The sequence below is a fragment of the Mastigoproctus giganteus genome, chromosome 8 (genome assembly GCF_048544385.1).
Source record: "Mastigoproctus giganteus isolate SK-2022 chromosome 8, ASM4854438v1, whole genome shotgun sequence".
NCBI classification, from domain to species: Eukaryota; Metazoa; Arthropoda; class Arachnida; order Uropygi; family Thelyphonidae; genus Mastigoproctus; species Mastigoproctus giganteus.
Window position 1 is genome coordinate 80,349,377 of NC_143582.1, and position 18,191 is coordinate 80,367,567.

General features: G+C 38.7%; 1 protein-coding gene across 2 annotated transcripts in view; it reads right to left on the bottom strand.

The window, feature by feature from the left end:
• The window catches only part of Mettl14 (methyltransferase like 14), an 89,216-nt gene extending 74,731 nt beyond the window's left edge, over positions 1-14,485 (bottom strand). For both annotated transcript variants that reach the window (XM_090379542.1, XM_090379541.1), the window contains exons 1-3: positions 14,355-14,485; positions 12,045-12,142; positions 8,228-8,315 (exon numbers count right to left, since the gene is read on the bottom strand). In XM_090379542.1, coding sequence (XP_090235668.1) covers positions 8,228-8,315; positions 12,045-12,142; positions 14,355-14,435 — 267 coding nt within the window. In that variant the 5' untranslated portion in view covers positions 14,436-14,485. The remainder of the gene's footprint in view (positions 1-8,227; positions 8,316-12,044; positions 12,143-14,354) is intronic.
• Positions 14,486-18,191: the final 3,706 nt, after the last annotated feature.

An 18,191-nucleotide genomic window follows, 5' to 3' on the forward strand; every position in this document is an offset into this window, starting at 1 on the left:
CATCTAGGCAGCCGCTGCCTGCCCCCAGGCACAAGCAGCCAAACCTGGGTCTACTATTACCTTTAGTGCCTTGGGCACAAATCCCACACCCACCGGAGATAGTGCAATACCGGTGGGTGCCAGCAATCCCGTCCCCAGGTTGCCCAAACCTGGAAACCAGCAAAAAAAAAAAAAAAAATCCAAGCCTCAGCAGATACAAGCCAATTCGGAAAACTCCAATAAACTTAGCAAAGTAAATATTTACATTTGTACAAACGATAATAGAATTTTAACTCTAAATCCTAGTAATACAATTCAATTTACATATCTTACAAGTCATCCTATTTATATTTAATGGGATACGAACATTTATATTAACTCCTCAGCTGTCAGATTTATATTCGATTTTGGATTTGAGTCCTTAGTTGAAGTCTTTTCTTGAAGACCGATTCTGCAAAGGTCTGGAAAGCATTAGCAGAGGCATTTGATGCAAGAAAGCAAGCTTATGCAGCATCAGCCAAAAAAAAAAAAAAAAAAAAAAACCCACTCCCACTTCACCCCTCTGTTCGTTCAAAATACCTGTCCAGCTGAGCCTTAAACTTATTTAGGCTATCAACTTCCACGACAAGGGATGGAAGTCTGTTCCACCAACCAACCACTCGCTGGCTAAAGGCAAATTTCCGCACGTCTACCCTACATCTGTCTTTCCTCAATTTGAATTTATGCCCTCTCAGGTGATTATTCTGAGCGAGAGGAAGGATCCCATCAGCATTGAGCATGCTCAAACCATTCAATGCTTTATACACCTCTATCAGATCACCTCGCTGGTGCCTAGTCTCCAGACACTGTAATTTGCAAATCTTAAGCCTTTCTTCGTAAGAGCACCCCTTTGTTCCATTCACTAATCTTGTTGCCCTTTTCTGTACTCGTTCCAGCAGCTCTACATCCTTCTTGAAATGAGGCCTCCAGGCCTGTATACAGTACTCTAGGTGTGGCCTGACCATTGCCTTATACAAGGGAATGATCACCTCCTTATCCCTGCTAGAAAAATTCCTATATATCATTGACAATACACCATGAGCTACTCTTGCAGCCCGTCTGCACTGCTCAGAGAACTTCATATCTGCCTGCACAAAATCTCAAAGTTTGTTTTGTTCTCAACTAGTATTTTCACATTGTCCTCAGCTAGACCTGGAATCTGATTAAGTAGCAATACTTGATGGTCTGTATATTGCGGACAAAACAGTAAGACATGGATCCAGTCTTCCATTTGACCACAGGTGCAAAAAGGATCCGGCTCCAAACCTCTGTCGAAAAGTTTGGCCCTCAGAGATCCATGGCCTGTTAATAAATACGTCGTAAACATGCTTGGTGCAAACCACGAAACAGAAGGTTGAGTAGAAGCAAACTCAACATTTTCAATATACTTCTTTGTGACTTCACCGTGCACAGACTCATTCCATCTACTTTGCCAAATACTAACCATTTCACTCCATAATCTTTTCCGTTCTGTCTTTAAGTTACTAACTGGGTCGGTTGTAATTCCCATAATAGATACCTGCAGTCCTTTCTTATGTTTATAGATCATGCCACGATATAAGATAAATAAATCTAAAGGCAGTTCTCCTCCAAGGATTTGGAGGGCATTGTTTGATACTGTACGAGGGGCATTGTTTAGTGCCAGAAGCATTGTTCTTTGAATTGATAGTAGCTTATTTTTAATTTTCACCTTAACGACGTTCTGGTGCCAAATACCTGCTCCGTACGAAACTATAGGCAGAAATATTGCTTTATAATATAGTTTCATGGTCTTTTTATTCAAACCCCAGTCTCTTTTGGAGATTCTTATGACCGAAGCAGTAAAATTTCTAATTTTTTCCTTCAGTTTGGTGACATGAGGGAGAAAGGTTAATTTATCATCGAGAATTATGCCAAGATATTTGTTTTGAGGAACATAAGGTATCTGTAAACCATTCAGTTGAATTCTTGGTGGTCTTCCATAATTAAAGTGGTTTTTAAATGTCATGAAATTTGTTTTACTCGGAGATATCTTGAGCTTGTTGATGTCAGCCCATGCCACCAAATCATCTAAGATGGGTTGGATTTTGTCCTCTAGTATCTTACGTGACCTTCCTTCCATGGCAATCACGAGATCATCGGCGTAGGCCACCTTTAGAGAATCCTCGTGTGTTTTCGTGAGCCACTGATCTAGTACGGCATTCCAGAGGAGAGGCCCCAACACCGACCCCTGGGGGCATCTTCTCGAAACCTGGGCCTTGTAAGACAGATGCTTTGCCTTGACCATGATGTATCTCTCATTAAAGTATGATCTCAGTACCCTGTACACATAATTATCACATTTAGCCAGCCTTAAAGACCTGAGGGCACTCTCCCACCAGAGGGAGTCGAAAGTGCCCTCAAAGTCCACAAAAATTGCCAAAACATATTTAGAAGATGAATTCTGGATAAAGTTCGTCAATGTAAGAATTGCATCATCGGTGGACCTCCCTTTTTTGAAGCCAAACTGACAGTTCGAGCATAGTTGGTTTTCCTCAAATTTCTTTAGTATTCTGGGAGCCAGAAGATGTTCAAATAACTTTCCCAGATTAGCGAGTAAGGAAATTGGCCTGTAAGCACGGGGATTGGATGTGTTTTTCCCTGTCTTGTGAAGAATCTTGAGCAATGCCAATTTCCACTGATTTGGAAAGTATCCTTCCAGGAGGCATTTGTTCAAGAGATTTAGCAGTACTTGTGGGTATAAGTTGAAAAACTTGACGATAACAAGATTCTCCACAAGGTCAATTCTGGGGCATTTTTTGCTGTTTAGTCTAGCTATGGCAGAACCCAACTCCAGCAGATTAAAACACTCAATATCAGTTGAACCCGTATACATACTGTTTTCAAGACGTATCTGGCCTTGCTCCAATGTCCAACTCTGGAATATCTTTAGGGAACAGACTTGACACTATAGCATGTACCGTGGAGCTCCGGTCCTCAGATTCTGCTCCGTTTATTCTTACTGTATTGTACACTTCTCCACAGATTAATTTGTTTCTGGAGATTTTGTAAACTAATCCCCACGGTTCTGAATTTCCAACCTGTTTGACAAATCCTTGCCAACAATCTATTTTAGCATTAGCTATTTCTTTGTGGTATCTCCTTCGAAGATCTCTATAAGAATCCTTGTATGCTTGAACATCCTGTTGAGACAGATGTCTGTGTTTTTGATATTCCTTCCTTGCGTTCTGAACTTGCGATCTTAAATTTGCAAGATCTGAGTTCCACCAAGGGACAGGAGTTGTCTTGTTGTGTTTTTTCTTCGCTGCATAATCCGTGGCCAGATACAACTGGGTTTGAACAAAATCTACAATCTCCTCAGCCATTAATATATTAAGGGATTCGATCATTTCTGTCGTAAAGACAGCAGAGAGGAAATCTTTAAATTTGTTCCATTTAATAGTCTTAATGGAAAATCTCCTAAGATCAGTAAGTTGAAGGTCATCGACTCGCTGCCCAGGAAGAAGACCGTAAACTATGGCACAGTGGTCACTGTTGATTAACTCTGGGACAACATCCCAATGAGAGATACAACAATCAATTTTGACAGAGGTCAGAGTAATGTCAATGTTGCTTTCACCGTTGACGGTCGAAAAAGTGTAGGGTTTATTAGGCAAATTTTGAACAGTAAGTCCATGAGCAAGAATAACATCTTCCAGGGCCGAACCACGAGGGTCAGTAAACCCGCTGTGCCACATATTGGATTTTGCATTTACATCACCAGAAATTATCAAGTTTTCGAGGCAAACTTTGTACATAACCCAATAGGTGTCAGTGGGGGCATGGGCATGCCCCATCAGAGGGAAAAAATGGGGGTGGCAAGGAGGGGAGGAGACAAGAGAACAGTCACCTCCCTCCTGCCAGGGAAGTGGAGTGGAAAGCAAGCCAGGAAAGAGTGCCCAGTTTGGGTTGCCAATTGGCGCATTGGCAACAAATCTGCTGTTCAAGGTGGAGAAAAGATACGGGTCCAACGAAGCAGTCGGAACCAGTGCTCTCATGTTATTCATGGGCCACGTGTCCCTCCAGGTAGGTTGAGGTCAATCACGCGTTTATGGGTTACATACCTGACCAGAGTAGAGTGTCTCGTAGATTGTCTTTTGCACCCCGGAGGAGTCTGGTCCATTGATCCTGTTTCCGTCGTCAGGGAGGACGGTCCAGTACCTTTTCCATCCAGTGAGCCCATCATTTCTGTGGTGTGTGTGTCCTATTCAAGTAGGTTGGTTGGGTCAGACAATTTGGGTTTCAGTGCGATACATGAACAGTTGGGGTCTTGGAGGAGACCCAGAGATGTTAGTTTCTTGTTGACGGGGCCATGACCTGTCAATAAGTAGGTGGCATATAGGCCTGTGTGGAACCATACAGGTAGTTTCAGGAAAACCCTGTCTACATCAGGTATGAAGTGTCATGTCACTTCCCCTTTGGTCGAGTCTGTCCACCTGTTTTGCCATTTCTGTTTTAAGTGTGTCAAGAGCCAAGCCTTTTCCATTTTTATAGTGTTTGTGGGTTCAATCATAAAGCCCAAGTAGGTCACAGAGATTCCTTTTGACAGGTAGTATACCAGTCCACATCTGACCACTTCAAGATCTAGTGGTAAGGATCCAGTAAGAACCTGGAGCACCTCCGTGCTCACAGTATTGCAGGCTTGGGTCGTTTTGAGCAATAGTGTTCATTGTGTTGAGTCCGGTATTTTTTGTTGGTGGCAAGTCTGGTTCTACGGTACCATATTGGTGCACCGCATGTGATCGCTGGGAGAAAAGTGGTCTTGCAGTACAGGGGCGTGGTTTGTTTACTCAGCCTCCAGTCCCTGCGTGAGACTCACGCAATCAGGCCCGAGCAGTTCCTAATCTTGGTCCTGAGTTACCTAAGATGCGGTTAGAATGTGAGCTTGCTGGGCAAATTTGACTGTAGTGTGATTTATTTTAATTTGCGGCAGCCTCCTTATGTCCAATGTTCCCTTAAGCAAGATGGAAGTCGTTTTGGCAGGCAAGATCTGTAGAAAGTTCTCCGTAGCCCACCACTGTAGAGTATGTAGGGCTTGATTTGCTTGAGTCTCAAGTTGTGCCCTGCTATCTGCGGTCACAGTGAGAATTGAATCATCTGCAAATGCCTGGGTTACCACCTCCCCAAAGCCGGTGTTCGTTCAGAAAGTCATCAAATACTATATTCCACAGCAGTGGTCCGAGCATGGAACCCTGAGGGCATCCTCTGTGGATGTTCCTGCTGATTTGTTGGTATGGTACTTTCACTTCTATTTTTCTGTGTGAGAGGTAGGTTTTGATATTATTATAAAGGTTGGTTGGGACCTGCGCCATTCTGAGCCTACCCAGGATGCTCAGCCACCAAAGTGAGTCGAATGACCCAGTAAAATCCACTGCAATAGCAAGAAAGTACTTCTGTTGGCAACCATTCACTGATAGCAGTAGGTTTCTCATCGTATCGACAGTCGAGTGACCCGGCTTGAATCCGAATTGGTTTTTTGCCTCAAGGCTGGCAGTGGAGTAGTAGTGTTGTATCCATCTAAGAAGGAGCTGTTCATATAGCTTACTTAAAACTGTTAGGAGCGCTATGGGTCGATATGATTCTGGGAGTGCCGGATTTTTGCTTGGGAATTTGAGAATTAATTTGACATTTGCTGTTCTCCACTCCACAGGGAAGAAGTCAGCCTCCAGGCAGAAATTATACAACCTTAAGAGAAGTTGGGGTGCAACATTCTTTATGATTTCAGGTTCAAGCATATCTCTTCCAGGGCATCTTTTGAGCCTAATCTTGGCAGCTGCTTCTTGGAGTTCCTTCATTGTAAATGGTTGTTCCCTCTGTTCAATGAGGTATTCTTCGTTTTCTTTGCACAGCTTGAGTTGTTTTTCACTGGAGGGCTGTGCTGGTTCCTTCAGTATTGCGTTTAGGAGGTTGTTGACTGATTCCTCCCATGTTGTTGTTAGAGTGCCTTGTGGAGTTCAGGTCATCACGAGGACTTCTCCCCTGGGTAGTCTGTTCATGGTTACTTTGTATATAACCCCCCAGGGATCCGTATTTCCAGCTGTGGAGACAAGCAGTCCCAGGATTTTCTTTTACTCTTTTGGATTTTGACTGTGTATAAGTTTCTTGCCTCCCTATAGCATTGTCTTGAGGCCTCCACATCAGCCTGCATCCAAGATGTTTAAGTAGGTTATAGACATCAGAGTGCCCAGCACATGGATGACTGAACCCAGGGTATCCCAGCAGAACATCGTCCAAAGCATGACACCACCGCCACTGGCTTGTTTTTGTCCCACAGTACATCCAGACACCATCACTTCCCAAGGTAAATGATGCACATGTAACCAGCCGTCCACATAGTGCAACAGGAACTGTGATTCATCAGAACAGATGACCTTCTTCCAATCACTCAAGGTCAAGTTTTGATGCTTGCTTGCCCATTGTAGGCGCTGTCGCCAGTGAACCATGGTTAGCATGGGCACTCAGAGTGGCCTGAGGCTACGCAGCCCCATTTTCAGCAGGGTTCGATGTATTGTGTGTTGTGACACATTACTCCCATCGCCAGCATTCCAATTACCAGCGAGTTGTGCCACAGTCACCCTTCTGTTGCCACATACCATTCGGGAGAGCTTTTGCTCACCTTGAGCATCAATTTTCCCTCCTCGGACCACTATCGGTAGGTACTAACCAGGGCTGACCATGAGCACCCCACCAGCCGTGCCATTTCGGATATGCTCTGACCCAGTCACCTGGCCATTACAATTTGGCATTTGTCAAACTTGTTTAAGTCGACTGCCTTTCCCCCTCTGAAGAACAAGAGTAATACTGATTAATGGAGCTCAGTATCAGGTGTTTTTTATACCATGTCCCGACGCATGCTCGCACTGTAGTTCACCTGCAGTTGCTTTGATTTGCATAACGACTCGCTGGTCATAATGTTTTGGCTCATCAGTGTATATACATCCACAAAATTACACAAAAGAAAAGAATTATGCTTATCTTACTCTTGTTTAGAAATTCCTGCTATATCATCTTAAATGCTCTGTAATATTCACAGTGGCAACAGCTGTCTATATCAACATATCACTTTTTAAATATTTAGATAATTACAAAAATAAACATTTCTGCATAAATAAGATGCTGAAAATTAATCCTTTACAGAAATTCCAAAAGTCTGTACATAGTGTAGAATAAATAGTGGAATTAAAAAACAGTTAATAGTTTTTATGCTATACATGGTCATCATACACAACTGGCAGATTGAAACAAAAAAATTTAAGTACAGTAAGACCCCAGTATTCGCGGGGGATGCGTTCCAAGACCTAATGTGGATGGCTGAAACCGCAGATATAAACAAACACCTGCTGACCCCATATATAACACGATTTTCTTGTACATACATATGTATAATAAAGTCTAGTTGATAAATTAGACTTATTATATTAGACACAGCAAGACCAACATTAAATACGGTAATAATAAAGTACAGCAGACTCTCAATTTACCCGGACTGGATTAACCGGGACACTTCAAGACTCCGAATTTAAGAAAAAATAAATTAAACCATAAATCATAAAATTCAAGTAATAACTAGAATAGGTATGAACTAATATTTTGTAAGTCATAAATAAGCAGCAAGAATCGGAATTATAAGTCGTCATTGGGAGATCAGTGTGCCTATCATCTTGCAACTCCTGCTGGCTTCACACCTACCACTCAAAACAAAAAAAGAGACCAAATGTTTAATTTGATTTAGTGCGTTGCATCGATTGTTGTGTTCCATCACACCACAAAATGACAAATTTTGTTTCGTTCTTTATATGAGGAATGTTAGAATTTATTTTATTTTTTCTGTTTAGAAATCGCAAAAATGATGGGCAAATGCAAGAGTTGTGCTTTCAAATTAAACAAAAACTTGAAATTAGTCAAAAGTTTGAAAACGGTGAATCCGTTAAATCTCTAATGAACCATTATAATGTTGGTGACCAAACCACCCACAACATGTAAAAAAATAAAAGGAAGCTATTCAATTTAAAATCAACATCGTAAAAAATAAAGGGACGCAACGTATTGGACATGCGAGTAGTACATGTTAAGTTTTTTCGGTTTTTTTCGTGGTTAACGGCAGGTAACTGAATCAGCGGATATGGGCGAACAACAGTAATTGCTAAGTCTGCACTTATAATTACTGAAGAACCACACAAATTATACTTACTTGGTTATCTTCATTTTCAAAGGTTTTCAATTTTTTATTTTTTCTCTCTAGCTCCAAAGGGGTATCAGATTCAGGAAGTTCTAATTCACTATTGATAAAAGAAAGAGCACATGTCTAAATTTAAAACTTAATGAAGTTTTAGTTTATGAAATTATAAATTCTAATTGCATGAAAAAATTACTACAAAAAATTAGATATTACTATCATAAAATCAGTCATTATTACTGGCTATAATCAGGACTATTAGTTACAATATTTTAAATTATGATAAATGAAGCAATGATAAATTGAATAAACATTCTGCATCTATTTCACATAAAGTTTTTAGAAATCGCATTAGAGAAGTCTATACAAAGGGAAAGGAAGATGTAAGAGAAACTGCTACAGCTAAACGTGAACAAAGCACCTGGAACTGCTAAAATCTATCCAAAAGAAGCTGCAAAAAAGGTAGTTAAACCTTCAGCATAATAATAAGAGCATTCAGGAGTCCCTAAATGTATCACCTGTTCACAATAGTTCAAAGTGTCAAATGGGTAACTACAAACCTGTATGTTTGACCCCCATGCCAGGAAAAATAAATATCCCGCCAACAGTTAAACAAGTAATGCAAAATCATCTTTATAGAAGTGGAATGATAGGGAGACCACAGCACGGATTTGTTAAAGGCATATCAAGCATAACTGACCAATCTGATTAGCTACTAAGGTTTCACTAAAGCATTTGATACTGTATGACGTATATGACTGTTGTTGTTTAAATTGAAACAATGTGGCATTAGAGGGAAGTTATTACTACAAATAAAGGGATGGCTAAGAGGTAGAAACAAAGAGTGGTCATAAATGGAAACTGGTCTTCATGGACTAATGTGATAAATGAGATTCCAAAGGGGTCAGTTGAATTCCTTACTGTTTATATAGATATAAACAGTAAGGAATACTGATATAGATATTTCAGGATACTGATATAGATATTTCAAGTCTGATGTCTAAGTTTCCTGATAATGCAAAGGTGGGTACAGTAGTTAACGGCAGTAAACAGGGTATGCTACTTCAAGATCTAGATAAACTAAGTGGATGGGGGTGAAGTGCTACATATGGGTAACAGTAATCCCAGAGTAATATGTCATTTGGGTAACACCAAACTGAAAGATATTGATAAGGGAAAAAAAAAAAAAAAAAACTAGGGATAACTGTGCAGGTTAACATGAGATTCTCTGAACAGTGCAAACAGCTGCTAGAACTTCCCATGAGATTCAGTCAGTGATATACAGGAACTTTGCCAGCAGAGACAAAGAGAAGATTATCTCATCATATAAATCAGTGGTTAGCCACATCTTGAATATCACAAAGAGGTATGGAAATTTCATTTTAGGAAAGCCATAGATCTTTTGGAAAGGGTGCAATGAAAAACAACAAGATTAGATGGAGGCACAAAAGGATATTCTTGCCAAGAAAGATTTGAGTTCGATAAATTACAATCTCTTGAAACTAGGCATCTGCATGGTGACTTAACTGAAGCATATTATAGTGTATACAGTTTTTAAAGGGATACATAAAATAAATGATGACAGCATCTTTACTCTTTCCCAGATGGCACATATACATTCAAAGAGATATAAATATAAATTGAAAAAAAAAAAGAATATTTACAGAACAGATGTATGGATATTTACATTCAGCCACATAGTAACTGATTGTTGGAATAACCTTCCACCTAGTATTATGGAAGTGGGCAGTTTGGACAAATTATAATTATTATTGACAAATTATTATTGGCAGAATAGGCAATGGTTTGGTGGGTAATTTTGTAAAGTGTGTATTTATTATTATTTCTTTTTCACTGGTGCTGTATAAGCTTTGCTTTCATGTTTTACACTGCCAATACTAAAAGTATATTATAACTACTACAACTTGAAGTTATTATAACTATGACTGTAATAAATAAAACCGTTAACTATCAAAAAATGCTAGTAATAACAGTGATTTTTTTTTAAATATGAACAATACCACCTTTATTAAACCATTATGTAAAAAAAAAAAAAAAAAAAAAAACAGAATAAAATCTAAATAATTCAGACTGGTATTTACGCACAATGAAGATTTTTAAACTTTTAGACAGGACATCTGCACATCCACTGTAATATCATCAAAAGAAAATTATAATATTGACTGTTTTTTCTTACCTCCCAGTACCTTTATACACTCTATGGATCAGGGAGTCTGTAAATGTTTCAGATTCGGTTTAAAGGTTCAGTTGACCCAACTGTTCGTGAGGAGTGTCAATACATCATGATCTTAGTACCAGTGCCATTTAAGGAAGCTTTCACCATTCAAGTTAGTGCTAGCTTTGACTACCTTCATAATAAAAAGCCTTAGTTTTCCGGAATTACTGCATAGTTTTTCTAAACAAACTCAAAAGCATTAAAAAAAAGGTGAAAAAATAAAGCAAAGCAAAACATAAAAATTAAACTACAGTCAAATATTCAGCAAGCTGCTTAACAATGTGATTTGATGAGAATCCAGTTATTCGGCCAAATATAACAGCTCAATGCTGGATCTTTCTAGCAGGTCTCACTCTCCGAACTAGAAATGGAAACAGCTTTAGACATTCAAAGCTGCAACAATATAAGAATGGTTAGATGTCACTAAACTGTAATATACACTGAGTGGGCACTTCATCAGGTACACTACTCTTCTCATGATTTTGAGTGCTTCTTCAATAACATCATCGTGTTTGTACCACAAAATATAGAGCAGGTAGGCAGATATGTAGAATGCATTGAGCATCCTTACTTATCTTGCAATTCTATGCAAGAAAGAGCAAGACAAAAGATTTAAGTGACATTGCACAGTGTGGCATAGTCGCTGTAAGAGTACCTTTGAAACTGCAACTCTGATAGGGTTTTCATATATGTTTTAAGTGTATTGAGATTGCTCCAAAGACGAAATAACATCCAATGGAACCTGTAGTCAGAAACAGTTCACTAATGTGAGAGGCCAACAGAGGCTGACAACACTTGTACAGGATAACAGAAAGGCAGTAAGTCAAACAACAAAAGTAGCCTTTCAAAATTCACAACTCATCATGCCTAATCACAGATAGGGTATTGCAGCTGATGACTAGACTAGGTTCAACTGCTGTCAGCAAAAAAAAATAAAATGCAGGTACAGTTAAAGTGGGCTTGTGTGGACACCAACACTAGTCAGTGGAGGACTGGAAAAATGTTGACTAGTCTGACAAATCCTGTTTCCTGCTGTTTCACATTTATGGGAGGACCAGAATGTGGTGAAAACATCATGAGTCCACAGATCCAAACTGCCAGGTGTTGATAATGCAGTGACTGTTAGTGGTGATACAATGGTGGGGAGTGTTTTCATGGGGTTTACCCCACTGATATCAAGGGGGCCCAGTGCCACCATAGTGGCACTGGAACCCTTGATATCAGTGAGGCAATATTTGGTTGGCAGGTTATCGGGAAATTTTTTCTGACCAAGTGCATCATTCATGGCTGCAGTGTATCCATTATCAGATAATGTACCACATTATCCTGTGGCACAATATCTGATAATGGAACATTATCATTATCTGCCACATTATCAACATGCTGGTGTTATTTGTACACTTGTTAAGTTCATGTTTCATTTTGGCTGATGCTTCATAAGCTTGCTTTCTTGCATCATATGCCTCTACTAATACTAATGCTAATCCAGGCTGTTAGGTAAACATACCTAATAAAGTGGCCACCCAATGTACAAGTATATTTATGAAGTAATATAAGGAAACCATGCAAATATTCAACAGTATAAAAAGTATTAACCTGAATTTTCCCTTAGATGTGATCGTTGTTGTTCTGGTACCTGGGTCTGTTTGTCTTCCAAGGACTTCTTTCAGATTTTCAGCACTTCCAACTCCAAGCTGTATATATGTGTTTGTGCAAAAGAAATGAATACAAGAATAAATACATGATAACATTCAATTTATGACAAATTCATTATTTACAACCAACTAAAAGTTAATCATCTTCTTGCACATCTCATTAATTAAACTTTTTACGACATAATGAATTAAATATGAATCCTAAAAGAATACAGCACTGTATTCAGAATTGTTCTGAATATAAATATTTTTCAATGAAATTGGATATTCAGAATCCCCTTATAGAATGTATTGTTTCAAGTTCCCAATCAGATTTTAAACAATTAGGAAACCTTTCCTAATCTATTCCACAAGATTATCCATTTAAAATAACCCTATGTTTAAGAGTTAAAAAAGTGAAATTTCATTTTGAAATTTTATACAGCTATATGTGAGAGCCACTAATCTGTCAGGAATGGGGTTAGGCTCCACAAACCAGTCCTGCAATTATTTACTGATTCTTATTACTGTTTTGATTTCCAATGGAGTGGCATTTTATTTAAGAGAAGCATCTTTGTTGATGGGCATTTTTAGTTACCGAGCTTTTTTTTTTTTTTTTTAACTCAGAATGGACTGGAGCATATAATGAACCTAAAGGCCATTCCAATTCGTTCAATAAATCAGTAATGTAATGTTTATTTAAAATAGGCTATTTTATTAACAAGCATTCAATTTCAATTTGAACAGGTTCACTTAAAATTCAAGATATTTGTACAGTTCAAAAACTTTTAAAATTTCCTCAATTCACTTCTTGTTTCAATGTTACACGATGCATACTGTGCAATCCAAGACTCCTTTTCACACAAGAAACTAGTAAATTTACCATTCATCATTTGATAAGTCATTTTTGGGAGAATGGAGGTTCGTGACAAAAAGTACAGCTACTTTAAACTAGTATTAACAGAGGATAAATTAACTAAAGTACAGGATGACCTTGACAACTGCCCAAGGCAGGCAATAAGTTGAAACAGCAGTATCAATTGTCATATACGAGGGCTCATAGGGAATTTTATAAATAACTTCAAATTTTAAATTTGCAGTATTTTGACTCCAGCATATAGCGTTTCATTATACATTGTGTCCAACCATGCAATACATTCTACATGTATTCTGTGGTTCAGCTGCTCTTTGCTGGATGAAATACCAAAGTTTCAAGGAGGCAAAAGCCACGTTACCCAAATTTATGATCAAGCACTCAGTCTTGGTGTGCCATGAAAAAGAGCCCATGAACATTCGTCTTTTATCTATGTTTTTTCCACATGGTGAGCTAAAACACCAAATATAACTGCAATGCCATTTATAGTAACTATTAAAATAAAGTATAACCATAAAAGTTTAGTTGCCTGTAATTCTTTTCCATATTATCCTTTGGTATCTGCACTGGATTTAGTTTTAGTGCCAAAGTTACTGATAACGAATAACAGATGAGGTAGTCACTTGGCCTTATCTGTAGTTACCAAGGAGTTTTTTTTTTTTATTATTATTTTTTAATTTAACATGCAGGGAAACACAATAGACTGGATCACAGCTAAACAACATTCTGGTTGATTATATTCATCAGTAATGTCATGTACATACCTAATCATTTAAAACAAAATATTTTATTAACAAGTCTTCCATTTCAACCCCTGCATGCAGGTTTATTTAAATTTCATGATATTTGTGCATTCAAAAAATTTATTTTAAAAAAATTAGTTAAGCAAAACGCTTCACTTTGGGGGTGTAAAAAATACTGCAGTATTTACTGCTTGCACTTCATCCATGAACAATACAATTGCTGTATATGTGTGTGGGGGTAAATATGGGGGAATGAATGAACAAATTTTTGCTTGGATACAAGTTAATATTCAACATAGATATTAGTATCAGTGGAGACATATGATGCAAGCCAGAAAGGCTTGTTACAGCATCAGCCAAAAAAAATAAATAAATAAAGTAAAAATAAAAATTCATAGGCGCATTCTCTCAGAAAACCTGCAATACCGCAAGAAAATTGTTGTTGATACCACCCTATCTTTCAACCTGTACGTTTTTTGTTTTTTTTTTTTCAGGGGAATCTCTCAATCTGGTGACAGTGTACACTGAGTGACGCGATATATATAATCTCTTTATCGAACAAAAGGGTTTTTTTTTTTTTTTTTTATTGAACTGTACTGTATTTTGACAAATAAATGATTATTACTTCATTAATTATTCCAGTGCCATATTATACCTGTTTTGCGAGTAGGATCTTTCTCTTTTGAGACTTTTCTTTCATGAGCTTAAATGTTTGTTGTGATCCTGCCATTTTCATATGTTATCCACAAATTTCAGAGCTCTTGTAATACAATGTTATTAAAAATAAAAATAATGAAATAATCTGTATTATTATAATTATATAGGCTTTGAAATATTTCGAACTGCTTTCCATCATAACATCAGCCTAAGCTCATCATACGAAACAACACGAACACCATCATAGAATATAGCCTGTAGAGTATAGCACACGGTAACAATAAATAAAGTCTCTGCGGTGCAGTGGACATCAGTTAGAAAGACTATATCGCCATCTACTAACAATATAACTAAACGTCACTCCACTGGTTGACAAATTGTAAGTGTACAATTCGTCACGAATTTTCTTTTTGAGGAGTTCTGCATATCCGTGTATACTGCACTCCAAATCATCTTTCTTTTTACAATCAGTGTATTATTATATAGCTAGTAAAAGTTCATTCGCATTAATTTCTGAAGACGATTTTTTTTTCGAATTAAGTATCTAAAAAATTAACACAATTTTGATTATTTCATTAATTTTTTGTCACGTTTTCAACAACTTTTTTTTTTTATTCTCCTTAATTTTTACCGCCCACAAGAAACGAATCACCCTGAACTGCATCCTAAGAAGCCTTTACCATATGGTAATATCTGGTCCTAGTTCTGCCAGACGCGAATGCATTTCATGTAGCATCATCAACCATGACAACAGCAATTTTGTTAATAACAGTTGCCACAGCTGTTATTAACAGCAGTTGCCACAGCTGTTAATAACAGCTGTGGCAACTGGATTGCATCCTCTGCTGGGAAACTATAGACAAAGTATCTGCTTCTTCGAATTTCCTAATCAAATGCCCTTCTTTGGCCCTTATGGGTTGGTATAACCAGAGAGGTCTTTTCCACCCACACTGGATGGAAAAGACCTTGGCTTGAGTCCCGTCAATGACGCAAAGAATTTTTAATTGGTCTTTTCACAACGTGGCTTGCGGTCTTGCGCAAGGATTTTTCTCCCGGAAATTGTGGCTTTTCATCCGGAAAACCGAAAATTAACCACAGTAGACATGCAATTTACAGACATATTACATGGCCTCAGTTCCTGATGCGCCTAAACCCTACACCAACCAACCAACCAAAGTGAAAAGGTAAGGATGTTACTGGACACAAAGTGCAACACATAGAAAACAATACCACAGGCCCAGAGACACCTTGTGGAGTCGATGCCAAGAGGTGTACTGGATGTATTATGAGTAAAAGGTGGCCCCACGAGATATTAAGTAGGTGTTGCTAATGCACAGCATAACTCAGTGCGCATTATTTCAGGGCCGATCGTAAGGTTTAGGAAGACTGGGTGCAAGAATTAATGTAAGAGAAAAGGACAGGAAGTTCTTATAAGGATTGATTGGGAAGTCACCTTTATTGGAATGTGGAGTCTTTTTGAGTCTGTAATCCGGGTACATTTCATTCCATAAGGATCGGCCTTATGGCCCTTAGGGAGTGCAACCTCTTCTAAAGAACCAAATTAAAAAGTTCGATGTACTAGTAATAAAAATAACATCACGTCCTTGAATAAGATGAATAGAGACTGCAAGGCAGGTTGTCACACCGTGTAACACACATTGCCTTTCCATTGCACACATGTAAAGTGTAAAGTGTGTTATTGTCATACGGCACCAGGGGTTTCCCCCATCTCCGCGTTGCTTTCATTGTGGGTGAACCAGTTCACTGGGAAATGCCAGAGATTTAAAAGTGTGAGGGACTTGTTCATGTGTAGTGTCGTGTACCGTTGTTCATCTGGTCATTTAGCCGCTAGACCCCTGCTGAGGCCCAACGTTGCCCCACTTACGCCCCGTGGAGGCAGACCAGGAACCCAGTAGACTCAGTTTTACTCTGGCAGGTCCTGCCGCTTACTTTCCTGAGATTTCAGCGGCTAGGACCTATAAAAAAAATAAAATAATAAATAATAAAAAAAAAAAAAAATCCATTAGGTTAGTGACGATGCACACACACACATATATATATATATATACACATGTACAATTTCATACACATGTATACATACACATATGAGTTGGCGTGGGGGTATGATCGCTAAGGTTGGTATGCCGAATTTGGGCTCAAGGATTTTTGGCACGTTAATTTTTGTTGTGTGGGGGGCTTTCGTTAGCATAAAGATAGAAGTGGGGAGGAGACAGAAGACTGGGGGGTGAGAGACAGAAATATGGGACCAATAGAGTAGGTAGCCCCAGTTTTCAGTGAGGCATGCCCATGCCCCACCAGAGTAGAAGATGTAGGGTGGCGACAAGGGGAGGGAGCTAAGGTCGTCCCCCCTCCCCAAGGATGTGGGAATAAAAGGTGAAGGGGACTAGAGTGCCCTCTTCAGGTCGCCGTCAGTCTGTTGGCAGTTATGCTGCTTTTTGTCTCTTCTCTGTTTTCAATGGCACTCATGGGGTAATCCCTGTCGTAACGTCTCTTCCAGTTGTCAGCGTTCCATTTGGTCGAGTCTGGTATCCCGCGAATTTCGATTTTCTTTTTCATCTGGTAGCGTTTCTTGTCAGTCTCTGTGTTGATTGCTGTAGATTGCAATTAGCATTTTCCTCCTAGCGAATAGATCCTGCGCGAAGAGGGAGAGCGCCCTGTATTCTTCCTCTGAGTCCAGGAAGTGGGACTCCAATCCCTTCGGAAGGTATCTGATTCTTGATATGAGAATCCCTCTGAGGTCCTCATATTGTAGACATTCATAAGCTATGTGGCTCCAGCTTTCACTCTCCCCGCATGTACAGCTGGGATCGTTGGTGAGACCCAGCCCAAAAAGCTTTTCATTGTAGGGACCATGTCCTGTTAACAGGGTTGTCATGTGGTACCCTGGGAAGTACCACACCGGTTGTTTTGGATATATCTTGCGGATGTCCGGTAGGAATTTTTTTGTCACTTCTCCCTTGGTGGTCTCAGTCCACCTTCTCTGCCAAAGGTTTAGGAGGTGGGTATGTAACCTGACTTTTTCATTCTTTAGGCTGTTCGCCGGATCAGCCGTGTAGCCCTGGTGGGTGGCAGCCACTCCCCTGGACAGCAGGAACAGCAACCCTGCCTGGATAACCTCCAGATCCTGTAATTCCATCTTTAAGCATATAGAAGGCCATAGTGGTTACACTCAAAATTTGCACCATTAGACCAGAACCCAGCCTGCCTAAGAGGCGCCTTTGTGCAAAGTCTTATCTCCAGCCTCCCCTCAATAAATAAATAATGTTGCAGACAGCTGTTTTAACATATTTCGTCGTAGTTGTACGGTTTTAGAAGCTAAGGCAGCTAAGGCCTTGTTGCTCCGTGTATACTGTTCTGTTAATTGTGTTCTGAAGTATATTTTTTGTTTACTGGAGGAAAAACCGAGTTTCCAGGAGAAAAACATATTTCGTACTGATCAAGGAACACATAACAAAATACATTTATTGAATTAAAAAAAAAAAGCTATAACTGTGTTTAACACTTTAACACAACAGCACAAAAAAAGTATTTTGTCAAATTGTTTATCATTCTGTATCTTATAATTTACAGTTTAAAACAAATTATAGATGACAACGTAATGGGTTGGTAGTGTTTCAATGTTTATTGTGAAGCAAAAAAAAAAAAAAAATATATATATATATATATATATATATATACTGTATATATATGAGAATAATCATTTCAGTTTTCAATTATTATTTTTTTAAATTTTAATTTTAAAAAATGTATATAATATTTGTGTGAATACACCATAGATCACACTTAAAGGCAAAAAAAATACGTTTGTAGTGTA